At 41.4% G+C, this 18701-nt stretch overlaps 1 protein-coding gene across 2 annotated transcripts; it reads left to right on the top strand.

Annotated features, from left to right (window-relative positions):
* The first annotated feature begins 919 nt into the window (after positions 1 to 919).
* Positions 920 to 17363, top strand: LOC128790980 (inducible T-cell costimulator-like). 2 transcript variants are annotated; one of them, XM_053948228.1, is made up of 7 exons: positions 920 to 1103; positions 6345 to 6434; positions 12056 to 12094; positions 14101 to 14439; positions 15892 to 16001; positions 16580 to 16670; positions 17217 to 17363. In XM_053948228.1, the coding sequence occupies exons 2-6, from the start codon at positions 6356 to 6358 to the stop codon at positions 16667 to 16669; spliced, it is 657 nt and encodes a 218-aa protein (XP_053804203.1). In that variant the 5' UTR covers positions 920 to 1103; positions 6345 to 6355; the 3' UTR covers position 16670; positions 17217 to 17363. The 2 variants fall into 2 exon arrangements, with proteins under 2 accessions (XP_053804203.1, XP_053804202.1); XM_053948227.1 differs by having other exon boundaries at positions 6342 to 6434.
* The last annotated feature ends 1338 nt before the right edge of the window (positions 17364 to 18701 follow it).

The raw sequence follows: 18701 nt of genomic DNA, 5'->3' as shown, positions 1-18701 counted from the left end.
ATCCTCCTTCATTCTTCACTATAAGCACCTCTGAGACTGCATCTGCCACACACTTGTAGTGATGCCCTGAGAAGTGACTTCTGTTCAAGCTCCATTACCTCTTGGTTTTTCCTGGCCTGCTGGAAGGATTCTTTTTACAGCTTGTTCTTACCAAATAAGCAAGAATAATGTTCAAATACCTACAAATGTTCAAAGACCTACAAAAAAGACCAAACCCCCTTCTCAGCTATGACGCTTTCAGAACCTCCTGAGCCCTAAGAAACCTGTCTGTCACTCCAAGCGCAGGCACTGGCGACCCTGACGTTGCACTGCTCTCTGCTGTGCAGTTTCAGAATTTCTTTCTGATTTAAAAAGCCCTAAACCTCTTTAAACATAAAGCCACTGCACGTGCAAAGGCTGGTGTGGGATTCTAGGAAACCACAGAGAGCAGTTGTACCTTCGTGAGGGCCGATGCGGGGCCGTGCAGGGTGACTCTAAAGGGCTGCACTGCAAGCCAGGAGTTCGGCTGCGCCGAGACCGGGCTGAGGGCGAGCCCCCTCGTGTGGCACTGGCTGCACGGGACGGCCCCATCCCTACGGCCTGGCCCATCCCCACGGCCTGGCCCATCCCCACGGCCTGGCCCCATCCCTACGGCCTGGCCCATCCCCACGGGCTGGCCCCATCCCCACGGGACGGCCCCATCCCCACGGCCTGGCCCGATCCGCACGGCGGTGCTGGGCGGTGCCGCCCCGGGCTCCGCTCGCCGCCTCAGCCGGCCGGCCCGCAGCGCCCCCGCGCGGCCGCAGAGCCGCAGAGCCGGCCGCGGCCCGGGGACACGGGCTCGCCGCGATCCGGCGGCTCCGCTGCAGGGCAGGGCTGGGCGGTCACCCGGGGCTACAGCGCTTTCGGCCGCGGGTCAGCAATGCGTCACAGTGTCCAGGTGAGCCCAGCCTGAAAGGCAGCTCTTGGAAGCTTCTCCTGCAGAAGGGGAAAAAAATCCTTCACCGACCCCTTGCGGCAGGAGCCCGGGGCTGACACTGCAGGGCACCCAGCTTTTGTTGTCTTTGCTCTGGCACCCATCAGAGGAGTGCGGCTGGATGGAGCGAAGGATCTCACCTTTGCAGGTAGGAGTACTGCCTTCGGTAGCCTTGGCCTGCATGTACAAAGAACTTTGTTCCCAAGTCTGTAACCTGTGAGATTCTGAATGACAGACACAAAATAGAGAGGACTTAGTTACGTATTTGTGATTTCATCAGGGCCTGAGTTGTCTAAGTCTAGCTCCAGTTAACCACTAACAACAATAGTGAAATCTGGCTTGGAGACACTTGAGAGACAGGGTTTCCAAAAGCAGTTTAAGTCAGCTGGGAAAAGCATGTGTGTTTCTCCAGCCACTTTAGTGTTTCTGGAAGTCCAAGACAGCGTTGTGCTGCTTCACCTGTCCTTGCAATTTTCAGCATAAATTTTCATTTATCTGTTATCTGCAAGAATGCATCACAACTTTGGTGACTGTTTCTGTTGCAGAAAGTTTCTCTTTGTTACATTGTCAAGGCAGTAGTAGCACGAGGTTACCTTTAAAAAGTAATCACAACAATGCTGAGATAAAAACCACACCACAAACCAGAAGCATCACCACAGAATGTGGGTTTTTCCATCCTAACTCCTCAAAGGCAGCTGACCAGATAACAACATAATAGAGGTGCCCACCCTACTGCAAGCTTTGAAAGACTTCGGGTGTGAAAATTTTACAAAATGTCTATAATTTGTCACTGTCACACCTAGAATAACTTCCATGGTCACCCAGCACATCCATATATCTGTCATGCACTGCTCCCTCTAGTGCCAGGCACTAACAGTCTTGGCCTTCTGTTTTGCACTTTGCTTGGGTTTTACATATTTGCCATCTGTTCTGAAAGACCTCCTTTCCAAACCTAGATATAAGGGGCCCTGTAAAAAAGTCCCACTCAGCTGCATATTGGCCATAGGGAACTGTTCAGAAGACACACTCCTCCTTTTGGAACACTGCCCATGAACATAGACGATCTACAACCCTTGTATTTTCCTGAAGCCCTCCTGCACACTCTGGCATATGCCAGTGAAAAGTACCTGCTGCTCACGGTCCTCTTACCAGTACACCTCAAAGGGCAGGAGCATGGTCATTACCTTTGTTGTTGTTGAAGACAGTAAAACCCAACCACCCTGTGGGTCTGCAGTCCACACCAACAGAACATGCACACGAGCCTCACTGGGCCCTTTTTATCTACACCCCATCCTGAAGAAGTGTTCAGCACCTCTTCTAGGTAACTGTGTTGCAGGAGGGACAGGGCTGGATGTGCAGAGCCCTAGCAGTTCCTAAAATCAGATGGAGACATTCTTTTCCTAGGTGGCTCTCAGCTGAGAGTCAGCCAGTCCAAAACATTTGTCCCAGGTTCTGAAGAGGCATTTAGAATCATAGAACAGTTTGGTTTGGAACACCATCTAGTCCAGCAATAAGCAGTGACGTCTTCAACTAGGTCAGGTTTTTTTCCAGGGAGGGGGCATCTACTGCCTCTCTAGGCAACCTGTTTAGAATTGACTGAATTTGCCACTTAGCACCTGTCAACTGAATTTATAGGTCAATGTCCTTGCAAGCCTTAGAGCTGGGCTAAACTTCTTAATATACTTTTTTTCCCATTCTTTTAGGAAACTTGATGACAAATATTCTCAAGCATCATCCAAAGGAAAAAAAAGCCAAACCCCAAAAATAAGTGATTAATGGGGTAACTGAGCTTGTATCAAGAAGCAAAACCACACACAATCCCACCCCAAAGGGGGCTGTCTCATTAGATCTGCTCTGCAGGGAGGTGTTTGCCTGGCTGCTGAGCTGAACCCCAGTTGCCTCTACTGACACACTGATGGAGAAAATATTACAGCATGCCCACAGGCCTGGGGGAGTGAGCAGACCAATATATCAGCAAAGGAGGTACCAGAACAAATGAGGGAGCACATGAGCTGCGTTTTGGCTGAAATCTCTACATCCTGAATGACTGCAGCTTGTTTACACACCTAATGTGAAGTGGTGCAGATGGGGAGGGGGATTTAGAGCCATCACAGAATTTTAAAAATAGCACAGTGGAAGTCATTGTTCCCCTTCTCAATTAGGAGGACAGGAAATGAAAAACCATGAGTGTAGAGGCTTTCTGCTTCAGCCCTGAGGGAATGACCTAGAGTCATGAGAATATAGGCCAGATATTGAAGCAAAGAATGAGAAACAGCAGGAGACAATGGAATATAATTTGTGTGGATAGACTGTAGCAGTCTCTACAGAAAGAATTGCAAAACATTCTATGGAGAGAATTTTGCTGTGGGCAGCTGCTCATGGGTGAGCAGAAGTGGAAAACTGCTGGTGAAATGGAGTAAAATTCTTCACTGCACCTTGGTTTCACAGTGGACCATGCAATATCATTTTGCCAACATGGACATTGTTTTGAGTGATAACAGCAATTATGTGATTAAACAGAGCAAAGAAAAATATACATCATACACACAGGGAAATTCTTTGCTGTGTCCTTGGGGAAACTGCAGAAGTGTTGGTTTCCAAGTCACTTTGAGTTAGAGGGGAGAAGCACTGAAGACTGTGTAGTAGAGAACACTGGCGTATGGACCAAGGGATGAACAAGCCCATTTCTCTTTGGAACTCAGTGTATCACTGAATGCATTTTTAAAGGCATGAAAATTCATGTAAGGATTTTCCAGTTTGCAAACATAGGTAGATGGGAGAGTGAAAATCAAGATACAGATAAGATAAATGAATGAGGATGGAAAAAGGAAACACGTGTTTGTGAGCAAAAATAGCTTACACTTGTAGGAAGCCTGTGGAAACAGACTATTTGTTCCAGGTGTTTAACCGTAACCGACTGTGGTATTTAGAAGAAACACTTCAAAATTGCAGTAACAATGTCTTTGTGAAGTAGATAAGCGCTGACAGGGGAGCAAGGCAAAGATGGAAAGATTGAAAGGCAGGGGAGGAGTCTCTGTTGGTGTGGGACTAGAAGGGGAGCATCCCTCACACTGAGTGCAGAGCTTGACTTAGAGTCTCTTTGCTTGTGAATATATGCTGTGAGTGCCCCTGGCTGTGCCAGCTCATCAGCAAATACACTTGGAATCACTGTTTAGATCAAGCTTCAGAGTGCTGCCAAATGTACTGCAAAGTATTCTCTGGGCTTGACCCTTTTGAAATAAAGGGGTCAGTGTGTTCTAGCCATCCCAAGTGCCAAGAAGCAGAAAAGGAGAAGTTGTAATTGTAGACTTGAAGCTATAATTATAGTAAAGAGAGAGGACTTGACATACACAAACTGGACAGTGAGACTTTCTTCAATTTTTGTAGTGAGATGAATACCAGCCAAGCTATATTCCTAGCTATTCTTCCCCCAAAAGTGAAATAGATGTGTCTTAATCATCTCTGCCTTGATGTAACTGATATGGTCATAGGGAGGGGAGGAGAAGATTGCTCCAAAAGAAATATATTGGTTAAAAAAAAATCCTCTCTAACAAAATTACTTTCCTAACAAAATGTTTAAATTTTTAAGAAAGACAACAAATTTTGGAACCCTAACTATACTGATTTTTTTAAAAGCTTGTTTTCATAAAAAAGTAGCCAAAACTTGGCACATGGAGTACATTCCCCTACACCTTTATTGGCCTTCCCAGTCAGTGATAGGCTTTGTAGGACTCAATCTCTGCTGCGTGTTGTCACCATGCTCTCCCAAGGATGTGCATAGGGGTACTTGACACATGGTTCTCTTCCACCCTTAATTCTTTACATCAGCAGCTCTTCTTACTATAGGCCTTTCTGGAGGCCACTCTTAAGTTTATTTGGGGGGCAGTAAATGTCATGTCCCAGGAGAGGGTTGGTCTGTTCTTTCAGCACTTCCCATTAGCTTTTATAGGGGATGAAAAAGATGATCCTACCTGGAACCTCAGTATATTCCAATATAGTTTATAACTTCATAGGCGAATCTCAGGAGTCAGATGTATGTTTTGTAGGTGTATCATTGTTTGAACCTCCATAAACTTTTGGGCTTTAGAGCTAAAAGCATACTGCAGAAATTTTCTCTAATTCGAGTTACTTAATTTTGGCCCCAGAGACTTGAGCTGAACATTTAGATCAACATCTGATTTGACTCAGTTTTACTTCTGACTGTAATTTTTAAAAAGGCATAAATTTGCAGGGCTTTGGAAAGATTTGAAGAAAGTAAAACTCTGCCAATATCCATGTGAACGGATCTTTAGTGGTAATAATGAAAAACATGAAATCACTTTTCGAAGAAGAGTAAACCAAAATGTGAGGATTTACTTACACAGTATAAAGTAGCAGTGAATCTGTAACACAGTCCCGTTATTGTCCAATTATTTGATCATTACAAGAACTCAACCCCAGCAGTGTCTGTCAGGCACCACTAGCAGTCCTTTGTGTTTTTTATCTTCGTGCAATCAAAAATGCAAAGTTAATTAATCTAATATATTAAACATGATTTAGAAGTTGGTTTTCTTGCATATTTTCTGCACTAAAATTGGTATTATATACATAGATAAGCAGTCAGGATTAAGTGATTGTAGAACATGTTACAAAGGGTCCTAAAACATTTCCAGGATAAAGATGGATAACAGGCCAGGACAGAGTGTGCTGCACCAAGGCAAGGAAGAGGGAAGGAGAGAACCTTTTGACCTAAGGCCCTAGGGCACTGAGTCAGATCTCCTCTCACAGAGCCACATGAAGTTTCTCATGAAACTTCAGGCAAAACAAGCCTGATCTCCAGAATGGAAGTCATGCTGCAGTGAAGCTTTCAGAAGTCACAGGACCAAAGGGATCTTTCTGCAATTTGGCCATGTTCTTCCCATGATTTTCAGGATGAGGACACATGAGAGACTCCTACCCCACTAACTAGTGGTTTCCACATAGAGCAGGACCATTATTTATGAAAAACCAGTTGAAACTGGTGGGGAGAAACCAGGTTACCAGTTACAAATATGTATGTACTATAAGTTAATACTAGTTGCTGACCATTGGCCATCTGCAGAAGTCTACTGTAGATGACTGCAGTCTCTATTGTGATAGACCTTACCAGAAACCAGTCTTTGCAAAGTGAACATCAAAAGTAATGTCAGAAAGTCTTTCATCCTCCTGTCTGTGACAGCAAGCCATTAGGTAGGAAATAAAAATAAAGCATTAAACCAACTATGTGCAACAGGTAATGCTGACATAGCTATAATGTAGTCAGGGGACAAATGTTAAATTAAAAAATCATTCTGATTATCTTGCAGTTTTCCCCAGAGCCCACAAACCACTTCCTTTTCTACCCATGTGCTCTTTCCCATCTTCACAGTAGACAGAAGGCTGATGCCTCTGGGTCAGGCAGGCATGAAGGCAGTTGCTGTAACTTTCTGTGTCCTCTGCTTTCAGTTTGAAGCACTGTACGGTGAGTAACATTTTGGATTATTCTCCTTGCAGTAGGTGTCTCTCTATAGAATATAACTTAGCCAGTGATGGAGACAGTACATGAGGCATGATGGCAAGGGGTTGGAGGAATAAAGGTAATGGAGGGTATTGGCTGCAAAAAGACTGCTTTGAACTTCAATATCACTAGAGTTGGTGGGAAGAGAATTCCTGCCAGCACTGGATGTTTGCTCTGAAATGAAAAAGTACAAGTTTTCATTGTTTATGTTCTTTAGCTCATCTGCTCAGTGTTACCCTTTAGCTGTTGAGATTGTAGTGCTCCAGCCAGCTTCCCTTGATGGATATAAGATCTCATAGCAGCATGACAGTGAATAATAAGAGAAACCAAGTTATCAATATTAAACCTGCTCTCTTTTCAGCAGGGAATTTTTATACAATGAAAAATGTATATGGCATGGAAGAGTAGATGAGATCCTTTTGGTGCAGGCTTGAAACACAGATTTAAAAGGAACCATGGAATTCCTATGCTGTGTTTGAGAATGTGCACAGTGACAGCACCAATCTCAGTCCAGCCTTAAATATGGATGTAGCATTTAACAAGATTCAGTGTTTTATCCCAGCTGTGTAAAGTAAAATATCACAGCTTTACCTGTAACCTCTCTGAAACACACATATTAATGGGTCAGCATGGAAGTACAGATAATAACAGATTAAGGAGAGTCTTTTTTTTACATTCATATTCTGTCCAAGGATTGGTATAATATATCATATTTAGTGTGCACAGTTACTAAACACCATCTAAATATACTCCTTTGATGGTCATGCCAAGGGCTATTAAGTATTTGTTTCTGAAATTCTAGTGAAAAGAGATAGAATTTAAGTACTCCTGAGGTTTCAGGAAGAACTTCAGCTATCCTATAAATAAAAACTAATTTTCAGCTCTTTAGGTAATGCAGATACATTTTTGAAGGCTAACTAATATATGGATAGCATGCTGAGTTTTTCGATAGAATGAAAAGATGGGGGAAATCACAAGGAAGAGTAATTGTATCGGTATCGCTAAAGGAAGTTCTCCTTGGAAAGTTGTTCCTAAATCTACTAACAAAAAATCCTTTCAGTTTGGTTACTTCTCACCTAGTCAATTTAGCACAAATACCTGACCAGCATGTTTTTACCTGTGACTGAAGCTATCTAGAAAGCCCTTCCTCATGGGAAGAAATAAACTGTAATTTTAAGGGTGCAAATAATTGTTCTGTCTGATACCAGCATTTCTCCCTTCCTTCAAATATGGAGGATAGGATTTAGGCAGGGGACTGGACAAAGGAGATGATAAGAGAAAGAGACTGCATGTAAGAAAAAATGGTATCTCTCATGTTTTTTGTCTTACAGTGTTCTCAGCATAATTTGTGACCTCTGGATGTAAATAGGTCACAGGAGGTGATATATATGTGTGCATATGTGCATTATGATTTGATAAACCAATTGTGATAAAGAAATTGCTCATAAGAGCAGGGAGCCTCTCTGTTGCCCACAGAGAAACACAGGCAATGGGATTTTTGAGTACAGAGCTGGAGGTAGGATTCCATAGCACTTGAGGCCCTTGTTATGAAGCACTGCACATGAGCTTTGGCACACCAACATTTACAAAGCATTATCACTCTTCACCGACGTATCTCCTGTTGTCAATACAGCAGGAAACCATAGTAATTTTTTAGAAGGGCTTCTGAAATATTATCACCTGGCTGTTCTTTCCATGGTATGTTTTATATGAATTTCAGTATTTCTCAACATAAGTTATACCATAGAAATAATTCAGAATAAAGATAGCTTCCTAGAATAAATTGGACCATTACTGCTTTGCCCACAAGCACTCCTTCCTCACTTAATCCTGGATCTTGAAAGACAGAAATGTGCTAGTTTTAGGCATATGACTAATGACACTAAATTGACAGTGTCATCTTTCAGAGTGCCTTGGAAGTTCGAAACTATAGCAACTTGAAACCTATGTGCAGTTTCATTATGCATTTAGTATGAACAAAACAAATGTGTTTGTTTTAAAGGCAGGGTCTGCAATTTCCTTGCTTATCTTCAAAGACAAACACACACAAGTGAAATTATGCTTGTTCTTTTTAACAGCTAGTTAGTTTTCTGGGAGCTGGGGCAGATCATACAAACAGCAAGAAAACAAACTAACATTATTCTATTCTCCTGGTCTAAACCTCAAGCTTGAAAAGTGATTGAAAGTGGTTTTTAAGCTTCTGTTAGGACCAAAATGTGTAATGGATTGGCAGTGTTTTCAAACAGTGCTGGGTCTGCTAGAAATGACTAGAAATAACTAGAAAGCTCAAAAATGCAATCCTATTCAAATGAAAACAACACACCTTCCATTGGCCTCAGTATCCAAGCACACTACCACAGAAATTCCCAAACTTCTGCCAAAAGGTTTTCCTGCTGCACTAAAGATGAAATTGAGGTGGAAATGTACATGACTGTAAATACACTTATACACAAATGTACACACATGCAAGCTCTCCTTCAGAGCTTAACATAATAAGATGTAACTTTCATACACATGTTAATATCTTTGACTTATATCTAAACCACAATATTTGTTTTGGCACTCTGCTTCACATCAGGTGAACCAGGAACAACTTCTTGCAACTCCACATTGTGACACTGCTAGGAAACAAACTTTTCTCAAACCTTCTCTTCCTCTTTTCTCAAACCTTTATATGCAATTGAATAATCTTTTTATATGAAAAATAACAAAAAGGAATCTTACAGCCAAAACTAAGCATTTTTTACTGCTGAACCAGTGAAATTCTCCTGTTCAATTTCAACAATACCATAATGTAGACTTCTATTCACATATTTTTGAGGAAAAATTAGGGAGAATTAGTCAGGGTATTTCTCAATATTACTGGATGTTTAAACCCCAGGTTCCTATCTAACATCCTACTAAATGTACATTCATTCTGACTGGAGCTTGGCAAGGAACATCCCAAATCTGTCCAGCCATTAACAACAGAGTGCTACAGGTCCATATGATTACCTAGGAATGAATGGGTACAAATGGGGACAGAAGATCAGCAGTCAGGCACAGGGAGGAGAAACGAGCGATTTCTTAGTATTCAGCAAGTGCATTCAAATTAGGAACTGATGCAGAATAGCTAGTGAGTTGGAAATTTATATCAGCTCTCACCCATTGTGGTCATTCATGTAGACAATTTTGTGTTTTAGTCTCAGGCACTGTTAATCTAATTCTAAAATGTGCTGCCTGTATCATATGCTAAGCACACTGTTCTCTATGGCCCTTGTTTCAGAGGAATACTAATTGTATCACATTTACCAAAATGCTCATTCAGAGAAATACTTTACTGAATGTTCCTTGAAAACAGTCATTTTAGGCTTCTGGGTTGGAGAGAATACAAAACAATCTTTCAGCTTGCCACAAGGTCACATGAACTAAATGCTTAATGACCTCTCTCTGCCCTTTTTCATTAAAAACAAGGATTAAAATCATGATCTCTGACAAACATTTTAACCCATATGGTATGAAAGGGCAATTTCATTAGCTAACAGCGAAATTGAACTATTCTCAGAGAAAAACAGAGAAAACAGATCTGAAGTTGTTACTTTAGTGCTCAGAGTAGGGTTGTCCCAGGCTCCACTGGTGCATTGCACCACTTGGCTCTGTAGCTGCCCTGGCAGAGTCAGCATCTGCCTTTACTCTCAGATGACCAATGAAAAATGTAGAGGTTTCAACTCCGGGTAGGTGCTTCTCAGAAATATCAGATAAGCTTATGCATTCATCATGCTCCCTAACTTCTACTGTACATTTGTTTTTTTCTTCCCTTCCCTAAATAATTTGTTGGGTGTTTGGCCTAATTTTAAAGGTATGTGTTACTGAACTACAGGATGTCAAACTACAGAGCATTTGAAATGACCTTTATCTCAAATGCTGTTCTCATAGCAACTGTTTTCTTTCTTCATGCAACATATAAGTCATCAAGAATTATTTTTTTATTTGACCTTAGCTTTCATCTTTTCAGACTATATAAAATTTTAAGGGCTTGCACTTTCTATCTGTGCCTTCAGTGGTTTTAGAGCTCTATTTCACTGTAGCTTGGCAAGCTGTGTGTTTTCTCTGTGTCTGGTCTTCACACCAGCGGTACAAGATGCTAAATACCTTGTCTGTTATCATATACTAAAGTAATAGTCCTGAGAGAAGTACAGATATTAGAACTGTCACAGAATTAGATAAGGGTGCTGACTGTGCACCGTAAACCAGGAAGAATTTGATGACTAGGGAAATGGTAAATCAGTCAAGAAGGGATAACTGTTTTTACTGCTCTCTAACTGAGCATCACAAAGTGTCTTCCAGAAGTCCATTAGCTTCTGTGTCACACTAAAGGTATCTTAAATATAATCCATTTCAATGCCCTTGCCAATGGCAGTAACTGAGGAGCAAGAATTCAAAAAGGAAAAAAAGCATGAACAATAAAAGACTGAAGGAGTTGAGATCATACAAAGGTACCCAAAAGAGAATGATCCTATGCTCTTGTGCATTTACAAGCTAAATGTCAAAGATAACAGGTGCCTTGGAAAAAAGACTATTTATACTATGCAATCAGTGCAATACCTGGCACAGCTGGGGGTCTGCTCTGTGTGGATCTATTTAGACTACCATGCAGCTGTAACAAGAATAGGATAGTGCATCAAAGTCTTTAAGTATTTGCCCTGTATTTCCTTAGTGTCATAAAATCCTGATGTAGATATGTTTCATTCTAAGCAGCATCTGAAGAACTTACTCAGGCTACCAGAAAACAGGAACAGCAAATAGATTTTTTTTTCCATTTATCTGTCTGAACATTTAATTTTAGGGCACTGCAAAAAGGAAAATTCCAAATGAAACACTATCAGACTCTGCTATGTTGCTAGTACTGACATACAAATCATTCTGAAGTGTTGCCATGGTGTGTGGTGATGGAGGCAGTGGCTTAAAAAACAAAACCACAACAATTCTTAAAAATGTGTCTGTGTTGTGTAATGAAGATCACCTATGAACAATAAGAGAAAAAGTTGCTATTGGAAAAGGAACAAAACCATATGCATTGCTTGAATGTTTTCTTGATGTATGTTTAGGAACATGATCCAGATAATTATATTTTGGTGCTGTGTCAAGCAGTGAGGGAAGCAGAACAAACATTGATGGAAATGAGTACTTTGGTCTGGGAAAAGCATAATGCTGGATTATTGCAAAATCGGGACTCATGAGAAATCAAAAATATGCTTTTTATTTCAGGCAGATTTCCTCAGTATCTTGGTGAAAGAGTTTTACTTTCATGTCAGTTCTGTTTCTGAAGTACAAGTATTACTTTGTAAAGGTGTTTTAAGAATTTGTGAATGTTATGTGTATGATCAATATAAATTCTTCTCTTGAGCATTTTCTTTCTATTTTGATTTTTATATTTCATTCTTTTATCATATCATATGACTTTAGAGTGTAGCACAGAAAGTATCAGATAGGATAGTGATACAAATTATAAAATAGCTTCAGCATCTTAATATTGCATGGTTAACCTTCTGTTCCTGCATTGCTCTTCTTGAATTTTAAACAGAAAACAACTTTGTATTTTTCAGGAGTTGACAGCTGCTCATCATGTGCATGCAAAAATATAGGTAAGATGCATTTGCCTAATTTGGCTTACAGTTGTAAATACCTTTCTGCATCAGAATATACTGCCCTTAAATAAAAAACCTGTCATTTTTTACTGCACATTTTAACATAGTTTTGTCTGAGGGAGTTTCCTGTGCTATAGATTGCTGACTTTACGAAGTCAAGCTGTGAGGTAGCGGGATGTCTTTGGTCAGTTCACTTTCTTTCCTTTTCCAAGTTTGTAAAATGAGAGTTACTCAACATCTGAGAGCTTTTCATAGAGATTTTGGTAGGGTCAAATGTGATTTCTGGACTGCATGTGGGTGCATGCACACAGTAACATTTGTCCTCTACGCCTTTTATTATCTGAGCAGTAATGGTACTAAAGCCATCTAACTAATTGGGTTGATTGAATTAGGTTATGCCATGTCTCAAATGACTATTCCATAAAGACAAGTCAGGTCCTGTGGTTAAGGCAGTCGCATAGGAGCTTGGGATTCACATCCCATTTTAAAGTTCCAGCTACATCATCAAATTAGCAGGGTCGCTGGGCCCAGAGAGTGGTGGTGAATAGAGTTACATCCAGCTGGTAGCTGCTTACAAGTGGGGTCCCCCAGGGCTCAGTTTTGGGGCTAGTTCTGTTTAATGTCTTTATCAATGACCTCTGTGAGGGGTGAACCTTCAATAACTTTGCAGACAGCACCAAGTTAGGTGGAAGTGTTAGGTGGGAGTACAGGAAGGCTCTGGACAGGCTGGATCAATGGGTCAAGATCAATTGTATGAGGTTCAACAAGGCCAAGTGCCAAGTCCTGCACTTGGGTCACAGCAACCCAGGCAGCCCTACAAGCTGGGGGAAGAGTGTCTAGAAAACTGCCTGGTAAAGGTCCTGAGGGTGCTAGTCAGCAGCCAGCTGAACATGAGCCAGTGTGTGCCCAGGTGGGTGGCCAAGAAAGCCAGTGGCATCCTGGCATGTATCAATTACTTTGTGGCCAGGAAGATCAGGGCAATGACTGTCACCCTGTACTCAACATTGGTGAGGCCACATCTTGAATCCTGTGTCCAGTTTTGGGTCCCTCACTACAAGAAAGACATTGAGGTGTTGGAGTGTGTCCAGAGGAGGCAACACAGCTGGTGAAAGGAGTGGCTGAGGGAGCTGGGGGTGTTTAGCCTTAAAAAAAGGAGGCTCAGGGGAGAAATTGCCATTTTCTACACCTACCTGAAAGGAGGCTGCAGCAAGGTAGGGTTTAGTCTCTTCTTCTAAGTAAAAAGTGACAAGAGGAAATGGCCTCAAGTTGCACAAGGAGAAATTTAGACTGGGTATTAGGAAAAAAATCTTCACTGAAAGAGCAGTGTAGCATTGAAACAGGCTGCCTGGAGAAGTGGTAGAGTCATCACCCCTGGGGGAATTTAAAAGACACATTGGTATGGCACTTAGGGACATGGTTTGGTGGTGGACTTGGCAATGCTGGGCTAATGCTTGGACTTAAGGGTCATTTTTAATCTAATGATTTTATAATTGCATGTTCAATAGGGTACAGATTACAAACCATAAAACAGAGACCATTATTATCATTATCATCTTTGTCCCACATGTTTTACCTATGAATAGGACAATCTGACACTGAGGCAGGGATTATATGTCTATACAGTGTTTGGTCCAGGGGGCCATTGAACAACATCTAGTAATTGATATTGTAAGTAATATTAGTAACTTCACCATTTAGTAGCTTTAGTAGTGAGTAATATTATCAAGGTCACTGATCTAATGCTAACAGTAATCTCTCCAGCCTTAGAGCAGATAACAGGCCAGGTCTCATTTATTTTATCAATAATGTCTGGCACAATCAGAATAATGCAGTGGTATCTCATTGTGAGGGCTGCTTTTCACAGGCAGGCCATTCTGAATACCTACATGCCTTAAATTAAAATCACATGGTTCATTTGTTTTGTTTAAATAAGTTTCTTAGCACTTTAAGGATTCTTTTCACTGCTATATGTGTGACTATACTTATTGTTTTCATGTCTTCAGATCAGGCCCATGTCTCTGATGGCCAGGTGATGGTGGAATTTGAAAATGGAAACTTCTATTTCACATTCCCCAACCCCAAAAATGTGAGCGAATTCAGCATGACTCTCTTCAAAGGGCGTGAAAAGAAGGAAATCTGTGCACTCCATTTGAGCAAAGAAAGAGTTATCTCCAAGAGTAATGTCACCTACTGTCAGACACAGAATTCAAGTAGCAGCACCACTTTCATTCTTAAAAATCTGGAAAGAAAACATATTGACGTTTACACATACTACCTGGAGATATTCTTACCCCCTCCTTACATAGAGTGCTATCTGAAAGAAACCTATTTGTACGTCCAAGGTAAGTTTAGTTCTCTTTTCCCCTCACTTCAGTTTACTGATAAGTAGACACTGGGTATAGCTATGCTGCAGTGAAGAATGTGGCTAGAGTTCACACAGCTAATGACCAGGCAGCTTAAAACTACTTAGCAGGGGGGGCTGGTAACAGTGGAGCTGTGTTGGCACACTGCTCAGCACATCCTCTCCATATTTCTTCATCTTCTTGTGCAGGTTTTGCAGGCCATGCTGAGCTTTGTGTAGTGGTGGTGGCACCCAAGTTAGTTTGACTACAGCTTCTAGAGTACTGCAGTCTCTCCTTTGCCTGCCTGCAACAGCAATTTCTCTTGTCCATTTTAAAGCTGCTGAGTATAAATGTTAAGATTAGGTCTAGCCAGTGGGAAAAAAATCCATTCTGAGAGCTATCTTCAAAAGCCCAGGACTAAAGAAAATCTATTGTAAAATATCCATTCTAGTAGCAGTATATGGAACTCTTGGATGCCCTTGAGGTGTGAAGAAGATGGTGTTCACCTCTGTGAAGCAGACCTTCAGCTTTAGGGCCTTCGAGCAGAAGAGATCCACAGCTGTTGAGAATTTTTGGCTGTTTTCTGAGAAGGGCTTGGACTAACTCCAGAAAGACTAACTGCCCAGGTTTTAATTTTGACCTGGCTTTCATTCAGTGGCTCTTCAGTATACTAAACTGAAAGAGTTAATGGTGGTTTTGCTCACACCAGTTCTTAGTTCTGCATACAGTTCAGTTGCAGCATGGTACTGTCTGTTGTCCTTCCCTTGCTTTCTTTTCCTCTCTGCCAACACCAGGAATAAACAAAGATAGAGGATGAAATGCTACAGCAATTACGTGCTTTAGTCAAGTTGTCTCTCAATCCTCTCTGTATTTAAAAAGCTTCTCAGAATCAAGCTGTGACATTTGGTTTTGTCTGCAGTGTCCATTTCCATTTGTATGGATAGCCAAATGGTCAGAGCTTTTTCTAAATGTTTCACACCCTATATTTTCTCTGGGCAAGGGCAATCTTGAGTACCTCAGCTTGCCTCCCTATCCAAACACCACTGACAAAGTCTACCCTTCTTTTGACCAGGCTGCCCTTAAAATCACCTGTGGTACTTACTGCATATAAGCTTAAACCTTGTTCAGATCTGAAACACTATGTTGGAGGTTGGATTTTTTCTGTTTTTTTCTTTTCTTTCTCAGTGTGCTCTCAAGCCTGGCTTTGTTTCTTTTCAGTCTACACTTTCAGAACTGTGTGCCAACAGTTTCCCCTTTCTTTCTGAAAAAATGCCATCTTCTGCTTCCTACTGAATACACTTTTGCAAGGTGGCAATTCACCTCAGCAAAATCCTTCTTCAGAGTTCACTTTTGCTAACTTATTAATATGAAGAGGGAAAAGAATTGAAGTCATCTGTAGAAGGCAAAAATGAAAATTACCAGTAATGACTTTTTTTTCCCTCCTATTTTCAGATAAAGAGGACTGCTTTTCACTTGGACTCATGTTATGGATTATTATCAGTGTGATCATTTTTGCCATTTCCTGTGTCTGCTGTGTTGTGGCCTGTTGCTTAAGGAACAAGGTAAGCAAACATATGAGATAATGCAGAACCCTTCTCCCAAAGGTCATGGATGGGGAACTTGATTTAATGAGATTTAGAGAGTGGGACAGGCACATACTCAGCAGTGCTGTGTTTTTTGATGAAAAGACTGAGGTGTTAATTTACCACTGGAATTCAAGTCATTGATGACAGTAGCTCAGATTTAATTTTTCTAAGACAGAATTGTTTATTGATTTAAAGGCTTGGAACCAAAGGAAAGAGGAGAAATGCAGCAAAATTACTTTGGTAAACAGTACACCTGACTGTTTTCTTTAAGAAGGGGAAACAATCATCAGTGGAGCAATTCCAGCACTGTTCTGCTGCAAAGCCACTTAGATTTGACTCAGGAAAGACAAAAAACCAAAACTGTTCTTTTGGGCAATGTGTGTTTTTAGTTTTCAGTTTGTTTATTCCAAGTTTTCTATGTGAGTTTGATATGTCCATTCTGACCTAAATATTCCCACTGAAAACAGTAACTGCCCTACTTAATGAACAAAGGCAGGAGTGGCAAAGGTAAGCGACCACAAATTAAATTCATGGCATTTTCTCTCTGTTGGCAGAATCAGAAGTGTGAATCCAACTCCCATGAGTACAACAGTGAATACATGCCCATGGCAGCAGTGAACGCAGCTAAAAAACCAAGAATCTGAGGTTGTGTCAAGCCCAGCTGTACCTCTGCTTGTGTCTGTTGCAAGGCTTTCACTGGGAGGGGGGCAGGGGGAAGAACTGCTTGCTGTGTCTGCCACTGATTCTTGGTGGGTGGCTGGGTGACAGGGTGGGATTCTTACAATATCTTGTTAATGGAGTTCATGCTGCCACCTTGCAGGAAGACAAAACTAAAAGCAAAATCTCTGGAAACCTTTTGAATCATAATGGTGGGCTGGTTCCTAGAAATGCCACTGCTTCACATCTGTGCAAAGCAATGATCTTACGCATGAGGAAGAGATGTGAAATTGTTCTGTTCAGATTCTTGAGATGATGCATGATACTGAAAATCTCTGTAGGGAAGTGGTTTTCTAGATTTATGAGTGTTACTGGCTAAGGGCAAATATTCTGCAGAGAACGAGGAGCTTCCTAACTACTTAAGTCCTACAGAAGCTACTACACAAGCAGTTCTGGATACAGAACAGAAGCAGAATTTTGACTTATTCAGACATATGAGTGCTGCACATAACTGATTCTCCATTTCTATTCTAGGTATAAGTTGCCTGTGGCATGGAAATTTTGGAAGCAGTTTTCCATCTACTTGAACTTGGACAATGGGAAATCAGCATTTCCCCACCTTTCCCAGCCTCCCTGAGCTCTCATGATGGCCCTGTGCTCAATCATGTGACACCCACTGTAGTACTGTTCTGAGCTTTGTTTTGCTCTAGCCTTGTTTGTGAACTGATCACCCTGCCTGATGCACTGACTCATGGACATGAAATGATAACAAGTTAAAGATGTCAGCTTTTAGTTGAAGAAAATGTAAGATTCCTGTAGTGCTGCTACAGAAATAACTTTTCTTTTCTAGTCTCCTTTATGATAAACTTTCCACTGGAGACAAAAAAAAAAAAAAAGACTACCTCCAAAGCCAACCCTTGTGGTACAGCCATACTGCCATGTATTGCACCTGCCCTTTTCTTAGGGTTAGTTTAGAAGAGGAACAAAACCTGAGACAGTACAGCAGAGACTTCTCTGTGACACTCTGCCTCAGTTATGTGCATTTGCATTTTTTATATTTGTGCTGTCAATACATCTTTGCCATTCACACCTTGGGGCTCCTCTTATTTAACTAAATCCAGAATGCTTTTACTAACAGAGGAATATATTACAAGATGGATATATTGTAAGGCTGCAATTGCTCCTTGGGTCAGTTCAAACCTACAAGATCTGCCTCTAAACTAGGAGGCACAATCTCTCCTCTTCACGTCTTGCAGCACAAACACAACACAGTCCCTATGGCTGGTATATTCATGGACTCTGCTTTGCAATTATCTTCCTCTTGTCATTTGGCATGAAACCTCTACAACTTCCCCAGAGGGTTCAGGGGTTACTTGACGTGCCTCAAATGGCTCAGAGCCTTCAGTGTGAATGAAATGATCAATCCTTCATGCTCCATGTGAAATTCATCAAAACTCTGACCATAAATGACCAGATGTGAATCCAGCCTGCATATCTTGCCAGACACCTTTGGGCTGCTGGAACCAGAGCAGTACATTGATTCTAAACATCTCTGTGATACATTAGAAAACCCCAAATATTGGTCAGAGGATACTTTTGAGAGAGATACACAGCCTGCTTGTCTGGCATACAGAAGGTTGGTTTCAAATTTGATAGGGCAAATGGGGACAAGGAGGAAATAAGCTGGCACATCAAGAATAGGGTTTTCCTCAACAAACACCTGGATACACAGAAGTATTGCAGAGAGAAGGTGCAAACTGCTAACTGTGACATTGAAAATGAGTAAAGCATCAAATGAAGCAGGGACTGCCAATTACACAGCCCTGCTCAGGGGGGTGTGTAACTAGGTCCTAGGCAGAGAGGGAGAGGGGAACCCTGGTGTATTGGGTCACATTATATTTTCTCTCACCATTCTTTGACAAATTACTTGACCTCCCCAGCAACCTAAGCTCACCTCTGTACATCCATAAATACATTGATTTCATGATTAAAAAAAAAAAAAAACAACAAAAAACCACC

This window comes from Vidua chalybeata, chromosome 7, assembly GCF_026979565.1.
Source record: "Vidua chalybeata isolate OUT-0048 chromosome 7, bVidCha1 merged haplotype, whole genome shotgun sequence".
NCBI classification, from domain to species: domain Eukaryota; kingdom Metazoa; phylum Chordata; class Aves; order Passeriformes; family Viduidae; genus Vidua; species Vidua chalybeata.
Note: the sequence above shows the minus strand (reverse complement) of the source record. Positions and strands in the feature narration are given on the sequence as shown.